The sequence below is a fragment of the Oryzias latipes genome, chromosome 5, assembly GCF_002234675.1.
Source record: "Oryzias latipes chromosome 5, ASM223467v1".
Classification (NCBI taxonomy): domain Eukaryota; kingdom Metazoa; phylum Chordata; class Actinopteri; order Beloniformes; family Adrianichthyidae; genus Oryzias; species Oryzias latipes.
The window spans coordinates 31,709,852-31,732,719 of NC_019863.2; the positions used below are offsets into that span (position 1 = coordinate 31,709,852).

At 41.5% G+C, this 22,868-nt stretch overlaps 1 protein-coding gene across 1 annotated transcript in view; it reads right to left on the reverse strand.

Annotated features, from left to right (window-relative positions):
- Nucleotides 1-22,868, reverse strand: part of LOC101166218 (immunoglobulin superfamily member 21) — a gene marked incomplete in the record, with an annotated part of 226,269 nt that overhangs the window by 137,035 nt on the left and 66,366 nt on the right. Inside the window, 1 exon segment of the mRNA XM_023955299.1 lies at nucleotides 17,796-17,908. Within this exon segment, the coding sequence (XP_023811067.1) occupies nucleotides 17,796-17,908 (113 nt within the window).

Below are 22,868 nucleotides of genomic sequence, written 5' to 3' on the forward strand. Positions count from 1 at the left end.
ATTTGATCTTTGTTATATAACATTTTAAGTTTGATACATTTCTATTTTTTCATTTTTGGAATAATGAAATGTGAAAATGTACTTCTCAGATCTACGTTTATTGGACAGTTTCTGATTCCTTTAGGAGTTACTGTGTGATATAAAGATGTATAATATATAATAAAAAAATGAAGCTGGGTTTGTACCAAAAACATAGACATGCTTTGCCACAAAAAAACTATTTAAAAAATAATAACAAGGCAAATTGTAAAATAGTAGAAAACATTCAAAAATCTTGAAATTAGCAATTAATCCTCATATTTAAGTTTGATTGTTCTGGTAATTGAAAAACTTTATGTCTTAAAGTAAGCATGTGTTGCTCAAATAGATGTTTTTATATCTTTAAGGTAGATATATTTAAATCTATCCTATTTTAAGAACTATAACAGTCTGACTGTCGTTAAATGTTTAGACCATAACCATCTTAAAGTAAAATAATCTTATATTTAAAATGATGTTTCCTTTCAAACTTCTGTCCTTCTGTTGGTAAGCATGTTTGTATTGCGAAGAATAAATAGAACCTAAAATCAGGCAAATATGTTTCTTTAAAGAAAATCAACTATCTATCGTCACAAATGAAACTTCTGTTTTATTTATGTCAAGAAAACGATTAAAGCTACAAAAATGAGATGTTTTCCAGATCAAATGACTCAACAAGATATTTAATATTTACCAAGTTATTACATAAAGTTACTATTAAGATAGTTTTGTCTCATATTAAAAGTATTAAGATATTTAAACAAGATAGTAGACCAAATTGTTTGGTGAGATTTTGAGTTTTTCTAGTGAACATTTTGGCAAACATGCAAAAAGATCCAAATCCCTGAGTTTTCCTGTGGAACTAGAGGTCTGTTGCATCAGCTGAAAAGGAATCTGACATGTGATGCACTGACTAGGAAGTGTAGAGGCAGATGGCTTCATTAAAACTTGACAAGCATTCAATGGCTCATCATAGAAATTTATGAGTCGTTCCTTCTGCCCCCTATGAGAATTTGCACACTATTGATTTGTTATTGCCTCCACATAAATATCAAAGTAAAATCAAACAAGAAGGAGAATAAATCTACATATGTCTTTCTAACACCACCAAAATATATTTGCACCCATTTATATTGATTGTTTTTCCTTGTTGTGTAGGAATGAATGAATTTTCCCAGTGATGGAGGTGAGAATTGAACAAACAGTGCATGTTTGAAGCCTTATTAGTCACATGCACCTGTATCCACCTGTAACCATCAGTCACACACACTTATGATGTACAGGTGATGCTTTCAGAAAGTACCTATAGCGCCACACTTTGGTCGTTTGTAAGGGGGGGCAGCCATGGTGCAGAGGCAAAGCGGTTGACCTCTGATTGGTGCTGCCATCCGTGTGTGTGCATCTGTGAATGGGACAGTGACTGTAAAGCACTTTGAGCCTTCAAGGATGGTAATAAAGCGCTATATATCCATACGCCATCTGCGGTTCATAGCGTGTTGGCTCCTTACCCCAGATTTACTCTGTTCAGTCTGGGCAGCATTTCCGTTGCGTGGGGTGTCTGTGTCTCGACCGTCGGTTAGATTACGTTTTCTCCGTTGCGTCTTTGGTCCGTTAAACTTTCCCTGTCCATGGTGTAATAGACAACGGTGTTATACGTAGTGTTACCGTGTGTTAAGGTCACCGTATAAATTAATTATACCATGGTCCGGGTGAATTCTGGATTCTGATGGCTAAGGCTTTAGCTAAACAAACACCTTTACACGGCAAGAACAGACGGATTAGAAATCGGTCAAAATTTCTGACCCCATTGGTAGATCTTCATTAAATAAGCAAAGAAATCCAAAAAATCTGCCAACAGGATAAAAAAGATTTTGTATTTTAAGAAAAATTATTCTGTTCACTAAGAAATGTTTTCTCAAATTAAGAATATTTTACTATAGAAAAACTTTCTTGATAAAATAATATTTCTTGCATAACAGAATAATCGAATAATTCACGATAATAAAGTTGTAAAATTATGAGAAAAAAGTCGAAATTTTACGAAAATAAATATGTAGAATTATGAGAAAAAAAATCAACATTTTACAATAATAAAGTTATATTTTCAAAAGTTATAAATTGAGAATTTTGAGATATTTATTTCTATGAAGCAATTGTCTGTTTGCTAAGAAAATGCAAACATCAACAAAAGAACCAAAAACGTGACTCTGACAGGGTTCTATTCAGTTTGGTTGGGATGTTGCTTTGGTCATGTTCTGAGTTGCCCTTTGTCAGTCACAGCAGGTCCAGATTGTGTGTTCACAGCTGTCTTCATTTAGTTAATTACCCCCAGGGCATATAAGTGTCTGCTTTTTCACTTCCACAGTGTCAGGTCATCTGCTCTGTCACCCATTTCTTTGGTTGCTGTCGTCATTTTTCTGGTCTGTTTATTAAAAGTTTCGTTCCTGTCCCCAAGCCTGGTCTCCTGCATTGTGGGTCCTCCACCGCCACTTCCTGTCAGATTCAGAGGCGTGGAGCGCATTGTCCTTGATTCAGCACTGGTTTATCAATGAGAAAATCCCAAGTATTTCAGTGAGTCAACATTGTTTTACTGTCAATGAAAGCACACATAAAAGATTTTATAGAACACAGGATGTCTTCAGAGGAAGACTTACCGGCAAACTGACTGTGCAGCTGCAGAGGTCCAGGTGAATTATGGGACATCAATTGCAATAATAAAAAAAAAAAGGCTGCAATAATGGATATCGTTTGTATGTTACGTATTGAGGCTTATGCAATTTACAGTATTTTTGGAAAAAGAGTGGCTTTTCCCGCCTAAAATTGACTTTTTTTTCTCGTCATTTTAGAACTTGTAAGTCCTTTTAATTTCTTTATTTTTATGGTGGCCCGATTCTCCGTCATATTCTTGCAGGACAGAAAATCAGATTATTTTCTTTTAAAGCAAGTCTTTTTTTGTTTTTTTTAACTTGGGGTTCAGTTTTTGCAGCTACAGCCACGATGCGGAGCTGAGACTTTTCTTGTCTGGTTGTTTACAACTAATATTTCCTCCTGAAAGCCTGGAGGATTGCAGCATATGAAACACAGCGCTTATCCTTCGGAAAGCAAAATTACAAATCCTGCTGTGTGTAAATCATTGTAATGAAACGGACAAACCGTTAAACAGTGAGAGATGACTCATGGAGTCGGTCCGGTCAGCAGACACACCAGCTGTAAATTGGCCCAACGATTTGGAGAAGATACTTGTGACGGTGAGAGAAGATCCCGGAGGAGGTTTGTCAGCGAGAACTCGGTAATGGGCAGAGTGTGGGGGTGGGTTCGCTGGACAGGGAAGTGGACACGGCCGATCAAAATGAAACGTAGAGCAGAGCAGCACCCAACAGGCAGGTTAACAGACACCACATGTTCCACCACACTATGTCTGCCGGGCCTGGCTTCCACTGGGAAAACTCCGACATTCTGCATCGGTGACTCAAATTAAAACAAGCATGACAAGAGTGTGCATGTTTTTTGGGTGGCTGTAACTGTACACTGCCAGCATAGCCATGCTAATACGTGTTTCCTGAAGAGACGGCGCATTAGTGCTACCCTATCAAAGGATCCATCGTTACTATTTGGCATGCTGTAAAAGCATAGAAGACAGCTTGACGGCATTACACATCCATCGTGCTTAATCTGTCGCCTGCCAGTATTCACCACGCTCTAAAACCAGCACAGCATCACACACATTTAAAAAAAAAAGCTCTCATTTATCTGCTCTTGAAGCATTTTTTGCTGGGCAGTGGAACATCCATTACTGTAAAGCTTTTTATTATTTTTTTAATCTTACATACTCTCTGGGCTGTTAGGCTTATGAAGCAAACATAAAACCATTACGAGGCTTTCTACGGTGGCCTGGAAGTGCAAATCACATCAACAGATCACTGGACGTAAAAACGTTTTGAAGAGCACAATGAAAATGTAACAAAGGAAAAGAAATGTTAAAATAAACTATTTAGAAACCAAACCAAACCAAAATTCCAGAAATCCAAACATAAAGAGCTAAAAAGAAAAAAAAAACATTTTGGAAAGCAAAAGTAATTTACAGAAATCAAAATGAAATGTTAGGGGAAAGACACAATCAGAAGTTAAAAAAAGGTAGACTATGTGACGTTTCTGATTGGATGATGATATCCAGTTTGGCTTCATGTCATAATTTTCAGTTGAAATGATGGACTAATGTCATCATCTAATCACCTACCTTTTTCTAATATTTTATTGTGTTTAGTTTTTCTGACATTTCATTTTGATTTCTGTAAATTACTTTTGTTTTTTTTAAATGTTTTTTGCTTTATTCTACGTTTTGGTCTCTGTGATGTTGTTAAGTTATCTAAAATGTAATGATTTTTAAATATTTTTTTTGCTTTTTTAATTGTGATTTTTAAAATGTGCGTCTCGACTGATTTGTTAATTTCATTTGCACTTTAGGGCCACCGTAGTTTTCTGATTTATGTAGGAATATAGTACTTGTTGGAGTAAAATACACGAAAAGGAATAATTAACATTATTTTGGTAAAAAAAAAAAAGCTACCTCTGTCAAAAAAACATTTCAAATGTTTTTTGCAAAACTGCCTACCTTTTATTGAGCCATCTGATTGGTCAGTAATAGTTTGAGCTACAGAAAAAATATCATAGAAAAAAATTAGGATTGGTTCTTTTGTTGAACGATTGACCAGGTGATCCTTAAACTGACTGAAGAAGAGGCCTTGGTAGGGAGCACGTGATGCTGTAGTATCGCGAGAGCCGACGAGAGGAGTGTGGTGAGTTTACTTGGCGGCGCGTAAGTTGTGAACAAACATTTTTGATTTATTTAATTACACCGCCATATTTAAATAATCCAGAAAGTTTAAAAAATAAAAATCTGAAAAAGTTTGTCAAGCATTTGCCAGCCTGGATGACCTGGAGGACCTGGAGGATCTGGAGAATTACATCGACGAGTGTTTCAATACCTGCCTCATGAAGAAATCCAACACCGCCACTCCGTCCACCAAACGCAACCGTCCCGAAGACTCCCCGGGGGCTGCCTCCTCCCCAGGCAGCAACATGAGTGATATCCTGGATTCAATTGATAAAAGGCTCTCCAGCCTTGATTGCCGTTTAAATCTGCTGGAGATCCTCCATAAGGAATTCCAAGGTCTGCGAGAGTCTCTGGAGTTCAGCCAACAGCAGGTGCAGGAGCTCGCAGCGGAGAACCAGGCCCTCAGAGAGACCGTGAAGATCTTGGGCCACGACACCGCCCGTCTCTCTGAGGAAAACCGATCCATCAAGGAAACCCTCCTGGATCTTCAGGCGAGGAGCATGAGGGACAATCTAGTGTTCGCAGGGATTCCAGAAGAGGCAGGGGAAGTCCCGGAGAACATTGTTAAGTCCTTTATAGAGGTCCACCTGAAACTCCCCAAGGAAGAAGTCCAGAAGATCTCCTTTCACAGGGTTCACCGGCTCGGAGGAAAAAGGCCGGACAATCAGCGTCCCCGTCCTATTGTTGCTAAATTTGAACATTATAAACAAAAGATGCAGGTAAAAAGCAGAGGGCGCGAGCTGAAAGACACACATTACAGCGTGAATGATCAGTTTCCAGGCGAGATCCTCCGCCGTCGGAAAATCCTCTTCCCGCTGAGGAGGAAGCACCTGTCTGCTGGAGCACGCGCGGTGGTTGCTGTTGATAAACTTTTTGTGAATGGCAAGCTGTTCCGGGACCCAGAGGTAACACCCTGGCTGTGCTGAAGGCTTTCAGAGGCGCACTGACATCTGCGCTGCCCAGAAGAAACCCGCAAACTTATTTAACTAGGAAATAATCGGATCATCAATAATCCACACCTCTCAGGAAAAGTGTTTTTTCTTTCTCTCACATTCATGTTTCTGTTGTTGTTTCGTTGTTTTTGTTTTTTGTTCTTTCTCTTTCCCTCTCTCTTTTCTCTTGTCCCCCCCCCTTCCCATGTCCTCATATGTGAATCAGGTAAAGTCAACGCAACCATGGTGAGTATTTATTTATGCACGGAACGGGCGCGCGCGCATACTAGCGCGCATAAGAGCATGCACACGCGATCCCGCACACACACGTTGATAAACTGCAAAAACCTCACTTAGGCTCACACAGGACGCACATAACATGCAGCTCATAGCCAAGATACGTTCACCCACAACGCATAGCGCTTGTCAGTGTAGCAGGTACGCACAGCGGGCACGCGCACACGGACGGGCACACGCACTATTTAGCCTTGCACTCTCCCGGTTAGAACAGCTATGAGCAGTCTTAACATCGTTAGCTGGAATGTGCGTGGACTTGGTTCTGGGCCAAAGAGATTGAAAGTGTTAAATCACCTGGATGGTCTTAAAGCAGATATAGCTTTGCTGCAGGAGACCCATTTATCTTTATCAGCTGGTCATCTCCTGTGCTGTTCCCAGTATCCAGCTATGTATTCTGCCAGTTTCAACTCCAAACAAAGAGGGGTTGCAGTTTTGATTAATAAAAATGTTACATTTACTCATAAGGATACAGTTACTGACCCAGAAGGCAGATTTGTAATCATTAATATATCCATTCAGAATAAAGACTTTTGCATAGCCAGCATATATGGCCCGAATGCTGACGACTCTTCCTTCTTTCACAGATTCTTCACCTCACTCTCAGTTCACTCTGACTCCACAATCATTATAGGAGGAGACGTCAACCTTGTTTTGGACCCTGAACTTGACAGACTCAGCACAGCAGCAAACCAGCGTACATGGCAGTCTGCAAGTATTCTAAAGCAGTACATGAATGATCTGGGTCTCTGCGACGCTTGGCGCTCATGTCATCCAAGCACTAAGGGGTTCACCTTTTTTTCTCCAGTTCACCATTCACAATCTCGTTTAGATTATTTATTAGTCAGTAACTCCCTTTTGAAAGAAATTAAAAGTTCCAACATTCATCCAATTATTATCAGTGACCATGCACCAGTTTCTGTTACTATTTCAAGGGAAGTACCCAGACCCTCGGGTTCAACCTGGAGGTTTAATACGTCTCTGTTAAAAGACCAGGAATTTATTGAATTCTTTAAAAAAGAGTGGGCAACCTTCTTAGAATTCAACGATACTTCTGAAATATCACCAAGTATTCTTTGGGAAGCAGCAAAAGCAGTCATGAGAGGGAAAATCATCTCTTATTCAACGCATAAAAAACGCAAGGAGAAAGCAGATTTATTAGAATTAGGAAATAAAATAAAAACTCTGGAGACTGCTTATGCTGCTTCTGCACAGGAACACATACTGGGCGACCTAAAAAATTTAAAACTGCAGTTAAATGACATCATCAATAAACAAACACAATTCCAGATACAAAGGCTTCGACTGGAAAGATATGAAAACTCAAATAAATCTGGCAAATTTCTAGCTAATCAGCTTAAAATTAATAAAGAAAAATCAACAATCACTTCGATTATGGACCAAACAGGGAATGTCACCCATGACCCGGTAAAAATTAATAATGCGTTTAAAGACTTTTATCAAAACTTATACACTCCACAGTTCAATCCATCAGAACAAAGCATCAACTCATTTCTCAACAATATAAACCTGCCCAAGTTAAACGAAGATCAAATCACAAATTTAGACTCTCCGCTCTCGTTGTCTGAGCTTCATGAAGCTCTGTTACTTATGCCTAATGGTAAAGCACCAGGGCCTGACGGCTTTCCTGCAGAGTTTTATAAGGAATTCTGGGAACAACTGGCACCAACGTTTTATAAAACGGTAAAATTTATCAATGAAAGCCAATCTCTACCACCTAACATGAACTCTGCCAACATTATCCTTCTTCTAAAACCAGACAAAGACCCCACGAGTCCTTCAAGCTATCGCCCCATTTCTTTAATTAATGCAGATGTAAAAATTATCTGCAAAGCACTAGCACAGAGAATAGAAAAAGTCACTCCTCACATAATTGACTTTGATCAAACTGGATTCATCAAAGGCAGACACTCGGATGACAATGTCCGCAGACTCGTTAACATAATAGACTTTGCCACCATCAAAAACCAGGAAATGACTATACTATCACTGGATGCTGAAAAAGCCTTTGATAGAGTAAATTGGAAGTTCCTCATTGCTGCCCTCCATAAGTTTGGGTTTGGAGAATCATTCATCAATTGGATCAAAATATTATATCACAACCCCAATGCATCAGTTAGAACTAATAAACAGACTTCCAACAGGTTTTTTCTTGGAAGAGGAACTAGACAGGGTTGCCCACTCTCCCCCTCGCTTTTTGCAATATTTATCGAGCCTCTAGCTGCAGCAATAAGACAGAATGAGAGTATTAAAGGAATTAAAACCAAACACAGCCATCATAAAATTAGTCTCTATGCAGATGACATATTACTGTTTTTAAGTAATATACATTCTGTAAATGAAACGGCAACAATCATTAATGAATTCTCTTCTATATCAGACTATTCCATTAATTGGAATAAATCTGTTTTATTACCACTGAACAGTAATGCGGAGCAAGGACTCACAATACCAGTTAAATCAGGCAATATAAAATATCTAGGTATTTATTTTTCCCCCAAAATATCAGAACTGGTGCTGCTAAACTACACCCCATTACTGAAAAACATACAGGACGACCTAACACGCTGGACCAACCTGCCTTTGTCCCTTATGGGCAAGGTAGCCACGGTTAAAATGAAAATCTTACCCAAAGTTAATTATCTCTTCTCAATGATTCCCACACAACCGCCATTAAAATGGTTCAAAACATTAGACTCATCCATATCAAGCTTTCTATGGAACAATAAACCTGCAAGAATTAGTCTAAAAACTTTAAAATCTGCAAAGAGCTGTGGAGGATTAGAATTACCTAACTTCCACAATTACTTTCTTGCAAATAGATTACAATACATCTTAAAATGGTTAAAAAATAATCCAGAAACCAACTCATGGTTAGACTTGGAACAGGCGTTATGTGGAAAGATCAACCTGTCAGATCTTCCATTTATTAGTCAAATAGTTAAAAAACAGGATTGTTTCAAAAGTATTAATATAAATGCCACTTTAACAGCCTGGTGGGAATTTCTCAAAATATCAAAATCATCAATTCAACCGTGCAAAATGACACCCATCTGGAACAACCCAGACATCCTCATAAACAAAAAAATTATCCACTTCCCAGCTTGGCAAGCAGGGGGCATAAAACAACTAGAGCACATAATTATTGATAGAAGATTCATAACTCCCCAGGAACTTCAAGACAAACATGGAATATATAACTTCTTGGAATATCAGCAACTTAAATCAATTATTACTAAAAAGTTTAAATACAGAGACAACGATTTAAAGCTACCAGATGTAGTTACCACTCTGATCAATTTCTCAATGAATAAAACTCTCTCCAAAATATACAAACTTTTATGTAATTTATATAACAATATTTCACTTCCGACAACAAAATGGGATGCAGATTTGAGCATCAGCACAGATGAAAGTTTTTGGTCAGAACTTTGTCTAAACACCTTTAAAATGACAAAAAATCCAAATCTGCAGCTAATCCATTTCAAAACTCTTCACAGAATTTACTACACTGGACAGAGGATGTTCAAGATGGGTCTCAGTAACTCAGACATTTGTCAGCACTGTGACAGTAATCTACCCGACAATTACATGCATGCACTATGGTTCTGCACGCCTGTCCAGGCTCTCTGGCAGCAGGTATGTGCCGATCTATCAGTCTGGCTTAAGGTTTCAATCACAGCTTCACCGTCACTTTGTGTGCTTGGTGACATGAGTGCCATCGATGTAGAAGGAGGATTAGGCTCTATCATTTTCATAACTCTTTGCATTGCTAAAAAAACTATTTTAATAAATTGGAAAAGCAAAAAAAATATAAATATAAGTCAACACAGAAATCTGCTGCTTGATCATATCAGCTTGGAAAAAATGTCAGCCCAAAGTTCAAGTAACTTTGAAAGAATTCGGTCTCTCTGGTCTCCCATAGCTAACTCCGTGACTTAGGGGGTGGGGGGGGCATGGTCGTCGCTGCTCCTTGCCCTTCTGCCGTGGGCCGGGGTGGGGGTCGGGGCCTCCGGTGCCTGGCCGGGGGTGGTGGGGGCTCCGTTGGTCGGGGGGTCGGGTCCGGCGCCTGGGTGGGGCGGCCTGGGGCGCTGCGTGGTCCTCTGGGCTTGGGTGTGGGGGTGCGTGGTGGGGGGGTGGGGTGGTGGTCTGGCTTGGCTTGGGGGGGTGGTCCCTTTGCCTGTGCTGGGGGGGGTTGACGGGGGGCGCTGCTCGGGGGGGGGGCCCAGCGGCGCTGGATGGGCTTCCCGTCTACACCTGGGGCTGGGATCGGCCCTTCCCTGGCTCTGGGGCGGGACGGGACAACCCTCTTGGGGCCCCCGGTCGCTCTGGGTGTCATCCGCTTCGGCTGCGGGGTCTGGGGGTGGGGTGGGGTGGGGGTCTTGTCGGCCCTGTCCTGTGGGGGGGCATTCTGGGGGAGGGGGGGGGCCACTATTGGTACGGGGCAGGGGGGGTTGACGGGTCGGGGTCTCCGCTGAGGCCATCGGCGGTTTCCCCGGCCGGTTGGCTGCCCCGGTCCCGTCGAGGCCTGACCAGAGCTCTTCTAGGGCCGGCGTTTGGGGGTGGGGGCCTGGGCTTGCTCCGGGGGGGGCCGGCGCTTTCTGGCTCCCCTCTCTCTGTGTGGGGGTGGTGGTGCTGGGCCTGGGGTGTCTGCGCCTCCGGGGGTGGGGCCCCGGGGCTGGGTGGGCCTGGCCCCCTTGCTGGGGGGGGGGCGGGGGACGGCTGTTTGACCACCGGGGGACAGTCTATCATCTGTCCCCAACTTACCCCCTTCCTCATATAACCTCATAATAGGGTGAGGGGGTGGGGGGCTTAGCCTGCGATGAGCCTTGGGGGGGGGGGTTACTAGGCAGTGACCCCCCCTCCTATGGTTGCCGTATGGAGTGGGCCCCCCCTCTTTCGGTTTTATTTGCACCTTAGACATGTAGGGCCCTTGGTAGGGGGGGTGCTTGGACATCACTGCCAGCAAGCAGCGGATGTCCTCCTAGCACCCTACCCGCCAATTTTAACCGCACCTTAGACATTTAGGGCCCCTTGGTGGGGAGGGTGAGGGGACGTCACTGTGAGTAATCAGGAGACGTCCCCTTAGTGCCCTACCCGCCAATTTTAACCGCACCCCCCTTAGTACACACACCCCTCCCCCCTCAATATATACATCCCAACATAAACACACACACATGCACACACACACTCTCTCAAACACACATACACGCACACACATTTTGCAAGGAAGGTGGGACCTAGGACCATCTGTCCCCTGCCTCTTCCCTGGTGGGGGGTACGGGCCCCTTTGCAACGGCGGCTGTGTCCCCGGGGTGCTGGCTTCCTGGGCCCGGCGGTGCTCTCTCCGCGCGGTGGGGGGGTTCACATTACATCTGAGCCGGGGGTGTTCGTGTCCCTGGGGGGTGGGTTCTGGTCCTTGCTCCTGAGTGCTGGGCCCCGCCAAATTTCCAACTGTGGCCGAGCCTGGTCGGGCCATATTTACAACACCCCTTGTGGGCCCTCTTTTTTCCCCGGGGTTCCCCCCTCCTGGGCGGGGGCGGCGGGCCCCTGCCTCGCTCCTCCCTGGACCAACCGTTGGCCGGGCGGATGGCTGCCTGGAGTGCGGAGTGGGTCTCCCTTGGGGGGTCCTGGCCCGTACCTGGGGTTGGGGCGGGGGGATGCCCGGAACTCCTGGGTGGTGGTGGGGTGCTCGTCTGGGGCTGTGGGCGTCCTTCTCCGGTGGGGCCCTGCGTTGGGTTCTCCCGGCGCGGCGGGGGGGCTGCTCTCCTGGTTGGGCTGGGGCGGCGCCCTCTTTCCCTCCGTGCCTCCCTGCTCTCTGGCTCTGGGGGCCTTGCGGCGGCCCTGCTGGCCCTGGCCTGGGTGGCGGGCTTGGTCGCCCGGGCGGCGGTTGTTCCCTGCCGGTTCCCGTGTGGTGTTGGGGGGAATCCGGCTGCCGCTGCTGGTGCGGTGGGGGTCTTGGGGTGGGGATGGCTGGGCACTCTCCCTCCTTCTTTTCACGTTCCACCATCCATTTTAGAAGAACATAAACACTCACCTGAGCACAGGTGTCAGCTCAACAGACTGAATGACTGAAATATTTCACACTAGTTGGTTTTAAGGCATAAGTATGCGTGTGAACACTATCTGTTTTGTGTACATGTCGACAGGTGGACATTTTTGCAACTAACAAGTGTGTTTATAACATTTGAGTGTGTGTGTGGACAGGCTCCGCCCTTTTTTTTTTGTTTTTTTTTTACATTTGAACCTTACCATAATGATTAACAACCAGTAAACTTGTTGCTTTATGCTGCTTCATGGTCTTATCCCCTTTCCCCTCCTATTATCACCCCCTACCCCCCCTCTCTCTAACGTCCCTCTTTCTTCTTCCCCTCTTTCCTTTTCCGTCCGGTCCAACACCAAAGATTTTCAGACATGTTTGAAATTAATAAAGTTTGGCCTCAATTACAAAAGGGGTTTATTCAGACATACCTTTGGTTTGTCTGAAGATTAATAACCCCTCTTGTTAAAGTAAAATATGTCCAACCCAAGAGGCCCTCAGCTCTCATCTGTCTGCCTAGCTGTTGGACAGGACAAGTTAAGAAAAAAAAAAAAAAAAAAAAAAAAAAAAAAAAAAAAAAGGATTAACAAGAACATGTTGATCAAAGGTGTCAGAGCAAGAATGGTTATTCTGACCAAAAGAATGGCTGACTGAGTAACAGCTGTTTATTTCTCTTAAGGCGTCTTTGGGATTTTGGCTTCTTGAAACCAGCGGGTACTTCCTGTTTGGAACGCCATGGGAGAAGGGGTCACTTTTTCATTTACAGTCAATATCTGTAACACAGCTTGTCTACACATAACACATTTTTTAATAAAAATAAATAAATAAAAGTATTGTGTTGGTTGCAGTTGTCAGTGTAGCCACTAGATGGCAGTGCATCAAACGTGATCCCTGTTTCAACTTAGTAAAGATTTTGTGACTTTCTGTGTTTGTTTACCATTATGATCCCAAATCTGTAAAATGCTCAGAGATGAATTAGGACATAATCGTTTGTTTTACATCTTTTTTTCTTGAAGATTTTTTTTGTGAAATGCAGTAGGAAGTAAAAATCTGTCACTGAAATTATAACCATTTTTCTTTGACAGTCTCTGATTCACGAGTGCACAGGATAACCAACATGACATTTTAATTTGGTTCTGTTCTCAGGATGGTTTCTCACTGAAAATCTCTTTTTTTAAATCATTATTATGAATCTTCCTAAGTAAGGGATGAAGGAATTGTAATTCCACATTGGATTTTTTGTATGTATTACTATTTTATAGCTTGAATAAATCCACTTGAATGAAGATGAGATCTGGTTTGAAATGTTCTCTTGGACAATCCGGTTAACCTGTTTGTTCTGACAGTAGCGTCGCCGCGTCGTGGTTAAGAATGAATCCTCCAGAGTTCCAAACCACAGATGAGCATCTGTTGAAATGTTGCGTTTCTTCACCGATCAAATTCAGATTAGACATGACGATTACCCCGCTGAGTATTTCTCCTCCTCTAATTCAAACAATAAATACAACCAAGAGTCAATGCTATTTATTGTCACAAAAAGCAGAAACTTTGGGAGCCAAGTTCAGGTAATGGATTCAGAATTCATCAGAGATTTGCTGCAGTTTCTGTTACAGTCTCTCGATGCCGAACATAGGAATACCCAAAAAAGTACAAAAAATAATCCTGGAGATATTAAAATTACAGATACTAATCAGATGACATAATCTCCCAAAGGTCAAAGGGTTTTCCAAAGGCACGTGCTTTATTTCAACAACTACAAACTTATTATAGATGCAAATTTTTTCTAACTTAATTATAAATCACAATGAGGTAATTTTGTAACAAGTGAATTTTAAAGGTTTTTGCAGGAAGGGAAAAATACTAACCCACATTTAAATTTCTCCAGAAGTCCTCCATGGTATTTCTTTTTTTCCTATGCTATCTGGACACTGAAAATCTAACAAAAAATAAAGACGAAAGGATTTCTGATCCAGGTGTGAACTGACTCCTAAAAAGAGAGACCTGCTTGCATCATCGGCCGGAAGTGGAAACTACACAACTTACTCCAACCCTAACCCAATAGTGAAATAAAGAAAATGGATTGGATTCATCTGCGCTTTTCCAGACACTCAAAGCTTTTATATTAATCATTCACACTTGGTAATGGTAACCACTGATGAGGCCACAGCTGCCCTGGGGCAGAATGACAGAGGCGGGGCTGCCGGTACACGCCTACCTCTGACCATCACCGGGACATCCATACGCATTCGCACACTGGTGGAGCCACACTGGCGGCAGGGAGGGTGCAGCGTCTCGCCCAAGGACACAACAACAGTTGACTGGAGGGAGTGGAGATCGAACCACCAACACATTGATTATTGGCCAACCTGCTCAACCGCCTGAGCCACTGCCGCGTTACAGATGTTAAAAAAGAAAAAACTTGTACTAAAGCTTAAAAATCCTAACTTTGAAGATCACCAGTCATGATAAAGGTTTTGTTCCAGCGATTTGGGGGCAACTTCCGGTTCTGGATGTCGATATCTGCAGCCAAAGTCCTCTCGTTTGGAGAGATTTTTGTAGCAGTATTCTTAGCGCAACACTTACTGCTGTATGCTCAAAAAATTATTTTGCACAGAAAAAATTTACTCAAAAGCAAAAATGCCTAAAAGCAGCATTCTGGTGCTTTTGGGCGGGTCATAGCAAAAGATGCACAACAATAGTTAAATAAATCAGCTTTGATGTGTAATCTAGCAACATCACTAACTTCACAAGTGGAAAAAAAAAAAGATTAGCTATGTATCTTTTCAATGAGTGAGTGCTAAATAAACAGATCAAAATGCAAACTAAATTAAAAACACGACTCTTTCTCCCAATCGGGGTTATCTTTTAAGTTTATTTCCTGTTAATCTAAAGACACGTGGATGACGTACATTTTGGTAAACGGCTTTTGTTTTTTCCTCATCCCCTTCAACAGCCATTTAATTGTTAGCGACACTTCGGCACTCTGGGATTTTAATAACTGTTGAGTCGCCAGCTGTGAACTATCAAGAAATGATGCTGATGACCAGCAGATTGAGAAATCTAATTCCGAGCATCAGCCAGCAATGACTCCCATACTTCACACTGCTTGCCCAAGTAACAGATTGCCTCCTAACAACTGCAGTTGTGACGGCGGCTGGCTGTTCCGCGAACACGGCGATAAACATGCAAAAGAGCTTTTGGCTCTGACGGAGCAACAACAAAAAGACACAACACAGATCTGGGTGTTGTAAAACATAAGGGACATATTTCACCACTTATTTCCCAGAAATGACCATTAAAACAGCCTATTTATGGTGGAAGGGCTTGCAAAGACATTTTTATGACACTTCATTTTGGCGTCATTGTTACAACTTCTTTAATGCTCTAAAACAGAAGAGAACGCCGTATAACTTCCTGCTTTACACAGCAGACGTCCCTCAGAGGACGAGACACTGTCGTGTCTTCAAAGTCAGGTTTAAAACCTTTAAATGAAGACGGTGGCGGTTCTACACTAACTTAGTCCCCAGGCACCCCCCCCCCCCACACACACACACACACACATACAAATATGATGATATCCTCTTGTGCTCCCTATCTTTATTTGGCCATTTTACACAAAAAATGCTTGCATTTTACAGACTCCTGTTTTAGGGGTGTCAAACTCAGCCGCACAGGGTGGGCCTAAATCAAGAACACACTATAGGTTGCTGCATGTCCCGCCCCTTTAACTGTCTCCACCAATCATTCTTGGAGGCTAAATCACATGTCATCAGTCTGGCCAATCAGAAGTGGTTAAAGTCTTCACTTCCTTGTTCTGATTCTGCTCATAAAGTCTCTCAGTTCCAACAAAAATACCAGCTAAAGCTCTTCTTTAGCGGTGTAGCTTTCCACAGAATCCGGTGTCAGACCGTGGAACAAGTGAACAAAACAATGAAGCTCAGAGACACACTACATCTCCCATGATGCATTATGTAAAGCAGGGGTCGGGAACCTATGGCTCGCGAGCCATATATGGCTCTTTTGATGGTCACATGTGGCTCGCAGATAAATCTTTAATTATACTTTTTTTTTCATTAGACCAGTCCTTCTCGGGCGCTGGGCGATGCCAGAGGCGCGGAGTAGTAGCGGTGCTTGGAGAGAAAACTATCATAGAATACATTTTAGATGGAAAATAAAGACATGTAATAAAAATGTCTACAATAGTTAATAAATAATGACATTATCAGCATGATCTGAGTAATCGAAATGATCCAGGTGTTGTGCAATTCGGCTGCGCTCCTCACTGCCTGCGCCCACTACCCCTCCACTTTCCCTTCACCATTATCTGTTTCCTTCACAACAGATAATAGTAAACCAATAGTGGCGTGTGTTTTTTTTATTCCTACCACGAGGATGGCGCCCCGTTTAAATTTGGGCCCCGGGCAATTGCCCGGTTTGCCCGTGCCTAAAACCGCTACTGAATGGAGTTCAAAACCATCAAACATTCCATCTAAGTACATTTATTCACTTCTAAATTAAGTGAATAAACCAATTCCTCCTCTTCCTTTGCTCCTGCTGCCTCATCTTTAGGAATGTCTTGCATATTTTAATCTCTTTTTATGTTTGCTAGATTAAAAATTAAATACTGCATTTTATGCTGATAATTGCATACATGATACTGCTACTGCTCTGTACTAGCACCAACATTTTAATCAATAAATCAGCCAAAACATATGTACTCCTGGTACGCACCTCCTGGTTCACTGGCCTTTGGTACCTTTATGGGTTTTAAAAGTGTTTTTTTAGGGATTCCCTTCATTTAAGGTCAGAGATACCATCAAACTTCTTAGTTTTTCTATTAGAAGAAAGCTGGTTTGCTCAAAAAAGACACATCCTAACTAACAGACCAGGTTTCCATGGTCAAATCTTAGAAGATCATTTAAAATCTATACATATTCAGACTTACATTTTTACCAGTTGTTGCTCTTTTAATTGCAGTTTCTGATTCATGCATTTATATATATTTTGGTTTTCTCGTCTTAAGTAATGGCTTGTTTTCCGGCTTATCCTTTCCCTGGTCATGAGTTCCCGGACCAGGAGCTGTTTCTAGATTTGTTATTTCCAAACATGTTAAAGCTCTGCGATTTCTGTCACTGCCTCCTGTCGACACCCTTTGGTCAAGTTGTTTCTGGGGTTTTTGTTCGTCTCTGTAGAGTTTTTTTCATGGAGTCCATGTCCTGTGTTTGAGTCTTTCACAGCCATCATTTCTGACAAGACTTGGAAATAAACTCAGGATTTAAACCAAACTATTCCATTTGCCTCTTTTGTCTTCGTGAAGTGATGTTTTGGGACTGAAACATGTTTTGTGCATTTATTGTTGAGCAATGTTGGGTACCCAATATTGTTTTCTATTCTTATTCCTGCAGTGCATCAATTGTGTTGATTTTTTAACTGTATGCAAATCTTGAAACACATTGACCATTTAAAAAAGAAAAAATCGTTTCATTTGTCTTGGAAAATTGGAAATTTTTGATTTCTTTAATTTAACAATGCTGCGAAATGCGGGAAGTGTTTCCTATGTAAAAGATATTCTTTTTGTGTAAGTTTTGTGCCTTTTTTTTGCACACATTCAGCCATATTGAATGCATTGAATGCTGTTGAAAGTCGACTTACTCACCCTGTACCAAACAATTTCTCGCAGCCGGCCGTCAGTTTTGAAGTTGCATTTGAGAGTAACAGTCTCGCCCACAACCACGGGGGGCAAAGGCTCTATGGTAACTGTCAAATAACCTGCAAAAGAGAAGAAACACAGATGGAAAACCGTGAACCAGAGCATCAGGAAAGTACATTTAGTCAGAAGCTAGAGCAGCCCGAGGAATGGGACATCTGTTCAATGGTTGCTTTGAAACAAGTCTCAGAAAAAATGTTTGCGTGTTGATGATGTACAAAAAATGGACTGTATGTCCCGTATTGTGTGCAATATTGATTGATAATAATTTATTTTCAAAATGATGTCATATTTTAGGCAGACTGAACTGTAAGGCGCTTCAAGCGAGACAATAGAGTCCGAGAAAAGTCAGACACTCAGACTTTATTAACTGCATGCATTCACGATAACTGTAGAATTTGTTTGTAACACGCTACCTGTTAGCCATGTTGGCAATAACCTGGCTTTGTTTGCAATATGTAAAAAAAAAAAAACGTTTGATACCGCTAAGTTAACCGTGTTAACATATTTACAAAAAATACCCTAGCAAACATTTTGACACATCAGCACAACCAGAAGGAATCCATTTACGAATAAAAAGTTAGGTTTAAAAAATAAAAAAGGCTTTTAAATGTGCCTTTATGGTCTGGAAATCCCGGTAATCTTCACTTTCGCAACCTGCATTACTCCTGTAACACCAAAACTTTAGCTCCAGTGTTAACATTCTGTGATTTACCATCTTCAATTGTTTATGCAATTTTCTGCTTTGTGCTGATTTGAGACCATTTACGTTGGTAAAGTGCTTAAGCACTTAACATAAACCAAAGGATTTTGACTCGGAGTGCAAAGCTGCCTGTCTCTGCATCCGAATCTGCAGGAATCACGGAAGCTTTAAAAATTGTTGACTTTTGGTAGTTATGGAGGTTACAGGAGCGAGTTTCAGTTCATGTTGCCTTGGACATTTTTCGGTGTTATATGGTTAAACCTAACAGATTCCGATTCTTTGTCATTTGTGCTAAACTGGACAGTTAGGCGGATTTAAATCATGACATTCAAATGTTTAAGAAATACAAAAACCCACAAGTGCAGGTGTGTTCAGGGTTCGTACACTTATTTAGCTATGATTTTCCATAACCTTTCACTGAATTTCCAAAACTAAAGATAAACACATTTCAGTCAGACTATTGTAATCGCTAAATCAAACCAAGACACGTCTGAATTCACCCAAGTTTGTCTGCCTTGTCGTTAAAATTGAGGCGCTGTATGACAGCTGACATCTGCTGAAAACGGCAGTAATGTATGGAAGCATATAGCATTCAATAATCATTACCATTTTTTTTGTGATTTTTGTCCTAATATTTTTAATAGCTGCAACAGAAAAGCACTACAAACTAACAATATGTCTTTTCAAGGACCTAGAAATTGCACTTTCAATTTCTAAAACTTTTCTCGGTTTTTCATGACCGTGCAGTCCCTGTCTATTACAACATTTATCAACACAGCTGCTGTGCAGCTTGGTTTTTTTTTTAAGGCAAATTGTCTAATCAACCAGTATTAGGCCAAAATAAGGCTAGTTCACACACTGCCCCCCCCCTCTCACTCCCTCCTGCGCTGCACGCACTCTCTCCTCTCTCTTACACGCGCGCGGCCCCCCCACATACACATCCCCATTCCACAACAGTGGGTCCAGATGATCCTGGCTCCAATGCCTTCTTAAAATGAGAAGATTGTAATTGTGCTGGCTCCTTTGTGAAGATAAATGTAATAATGCAAAAAGAGCTCCGCTGTTGACAACACTGTTGTTGACATCCATTGTTAACGTTAGCTACTTCCACAGACAACAGTGACGTTGTTCCCCGTAGAGTACTCTTCTGCGCATGCGGGTCACTTCTGGGTCGGAGATCACAAAAGTTTGCATTTAATTGAAAATGTGAACGGCCTTGCAAAAAAATCACATTTTTTTCATAAAATCGGAATTGAGCGTAAAGCGCTGCGGTGTGAACGTAGTTATGGTTATGTTGCATTCCAGAGAGCAGGTCAGAGTTCGAAAACATGGACCCTTTGATAAACAAGAGTAGCAAACGAAGCCATCATGTATTCCTGACGTGTTCTTCTGATAAAATCACAGGGGAAGAAAAATCAACGGATGTTTTTTTTCTCGAGAAAGCCACTGAATTATTCTCCTTGAAAGCCTCTCTTTTTGCAAATCTGATGAAAATGTCCCCGGCAGGTAAAGAAAAGGTAACGAAACAAACGCTCAGAATAAAAGGCATTTATAATTTGTAGTTAAAATGAAGTAAGTAATGCTTTATGAGGATAGGACAGAACTCTCAAGCAGAATAAAACAAATCAATCAATACTTTTGAAACACGACAAGATTAGCATTACACCGTAGAATAGCCTGCCTTTAACGGATGTGTTCGGTATCAGCTCTGGTGGAGAACACACACATCGGCTCGTCTCACATGCCAATGCACCTAGACACGCTTATTAGAAAATCTTAATTTAATCAGCCAGCTGAGGGGATCTTCTCTCCAGAGTCAAATTGAACGGATAAACCTTTGCATAGACTGCTTGTCATTAACACAGAGCTGATGCGCTGACAGAAAATCCTCAGCCACAGCCACATGCTGGAAAACCTCTTCCCACAGAAACGCATCATGAGAAAAAAAAAGGGCTGCGGATGTTCTTAACTCAGCAGGATCTCACTCTGCGCCTGCCCTCAGCAAGTATTTATTAAGTCAAGTGTTTAGTTAGAAGTGGTAAAACATTTCTCACACTTTCTATCTGGTGGCTGCCTTTGAGTGGTTTCAGGGATGGTGAGAATTTATTAACGACGTTGCACTGTGGAAAATGCAGCTCAGAGAAACCATCCATGGCTTGTGGGGACGGATGAGGAATTCGCAAAACAGCACATAAAGTAGCATGTGCGCTCGTTCAGTGGGGTTCAGGAGATTCCGACAGGAAACTGGAGCAGTTTCTGCTTTGCTCGTACGAGGGCATAATTCCCACGCAATTCAAAATCCATGCAGCGGCATCCAAATGACTTCATAAATTAGACACATGCTATTTGCCAAATTTCCATTGAAAGTGCTCCAGCACAGCAGTATGTCTTGTTATGCTTGATGTTCTTGGTAAAATGCAGGCTGATGCCGCTCGCACAACATAACAACCAACAGGTTGTTGTGTTTGAGTCATCCTTTGGAGATCATCCAACAGCATCCAACACAGCTTCTATATAATATATAGAACACACGACTTAATGTAGACACACAACTGTCATCACTGTATTTGGTTAGTATCGTAGCACGTAAGTACATAGTGGTATAATGTTCTCCAAATAACACAAAGCTTTACTTTGAAACGTGTTTTAGTTTTTTATCCCTGGAGAACCCTACATGGTCAAATTCAGCCACTGCTTTTTTTATATATATATATTTTATTTATTTTCTATTTTTTTATATTTAGGTGTCTGGGTTTCATTTTTTCATTGTCAAGTCATCTGCTGTCCCCCTTTGTGTTTCTCCGTGGTTTTTTGTCCTGTTTAAGTTTATTTATGAAATGTTAAACCTGGATTCCTGCATTTACGGGCCCAGTTTCTGAAAGGAAAACTGTTTTATTGCGTTTTGTACGTCAAAGTGGAAACCTCTCAAAATTCCATCTAAATAATGAAACTTTCTGACTAAAAGAAAATGTAAAGAAGTGATGGCAGAAATTGAATAATGAGCAAATCAAATAATTTGGAACAATTGTCCCAAAAACGATAAACAGCTCACCACAGCGACATCTAGTGGCTAAAACCTTTTTGCTGAACTGAACTGTTTTCTGTGTTTGGGTGGTTTTCTTTAACTCATAGGTTGGTCTATTCAGTACATTTTGAATTAAAGGACATTTGATTTGTTCATGTGGGTATGCTGAAGCATTGAGTCAGGTGGAATGCTGACCTGCTTTTTAAACATTGTTTTGTAAATATTACAGATAATTGAAAATGACTGACAGAAGGCATGTGCTAAAATAAATTATTTTTTGTTTGTTTTGTTTTTTAATAGAGGACAAACAGAATAACGAAATTGAGTTCAGTTAGACCAGCATTTTCCAACCAGGAAAAAAGCACAAGGGACACCAGCAACCAAAAATGTAAAAAAAAAAAAAAAAAAAAAAAGGGAGAAACTCTGTCGTCTGTACTGATGTACAGTCAGTCCACAATCTCGCCTGCATTATTTGTTACAATTGAGTCATAATAAGCTGCAGCTGATTTTCCTAAAAGTTACAATAGTTTTCAATAATAATTTTCAACTAAATTAGTCAAACATTTGCCCAAAGTTTATGTAACATGAAAAACAATTTATTTTCTCAAAAAAAGAAAAAGGAAAACCCTGCTAAATTTAATTTCCATTTTATGAAGTTGTGGAAGACAACACAGCGAGTGACGTAATAGAACGCCGTATGAAACGGTCACATGACCTCGTTACGCTCTTCTGAAGCAAGTTCCACTGAGACGCTCCAGTACACAAGTTCGATGTTGCATCACTAATGTAAAAATGGTTCCTTATTTTGCAAAGGGTGCACGTACCTTAAGGTAATTTAGCATATAGAGAATATTAATTTTAAGAGATGTTTGAAATAGATTTAATTAGTTATTATGAAACGGTTCCGCAAACACAACACATCTCTAAAAATGAATGCTTTTGTTGTGAAGCTGAATCCTTGGAGATCTCTGAAGGAGTCAATTCATAAGTGTGCTTTGGCCAAAGAGTGCGGGGCATTTAATTGGCCCATATTAGCTGGTTGTGGAGGGAGACGAGGCCTCCAGCTTGTCTTAATCCATCAGAGGCTCTGTTGGAACAAAACCTAATGAGGGCTACAAACTATGCTTTCTCCCATTAATAACAGCCATTTGCCCAGATGCAGCGTGGAAACCAAACACAGCCAGTGACGGAGCAGCTGGAAATGCAGCCGCATTTACGGACATGGCCTACCTTTGCTTTCGGGTCACTGAAGATGAAAGGACGAAGGACTTTCTCTGCTCTTCTTATCATCTGT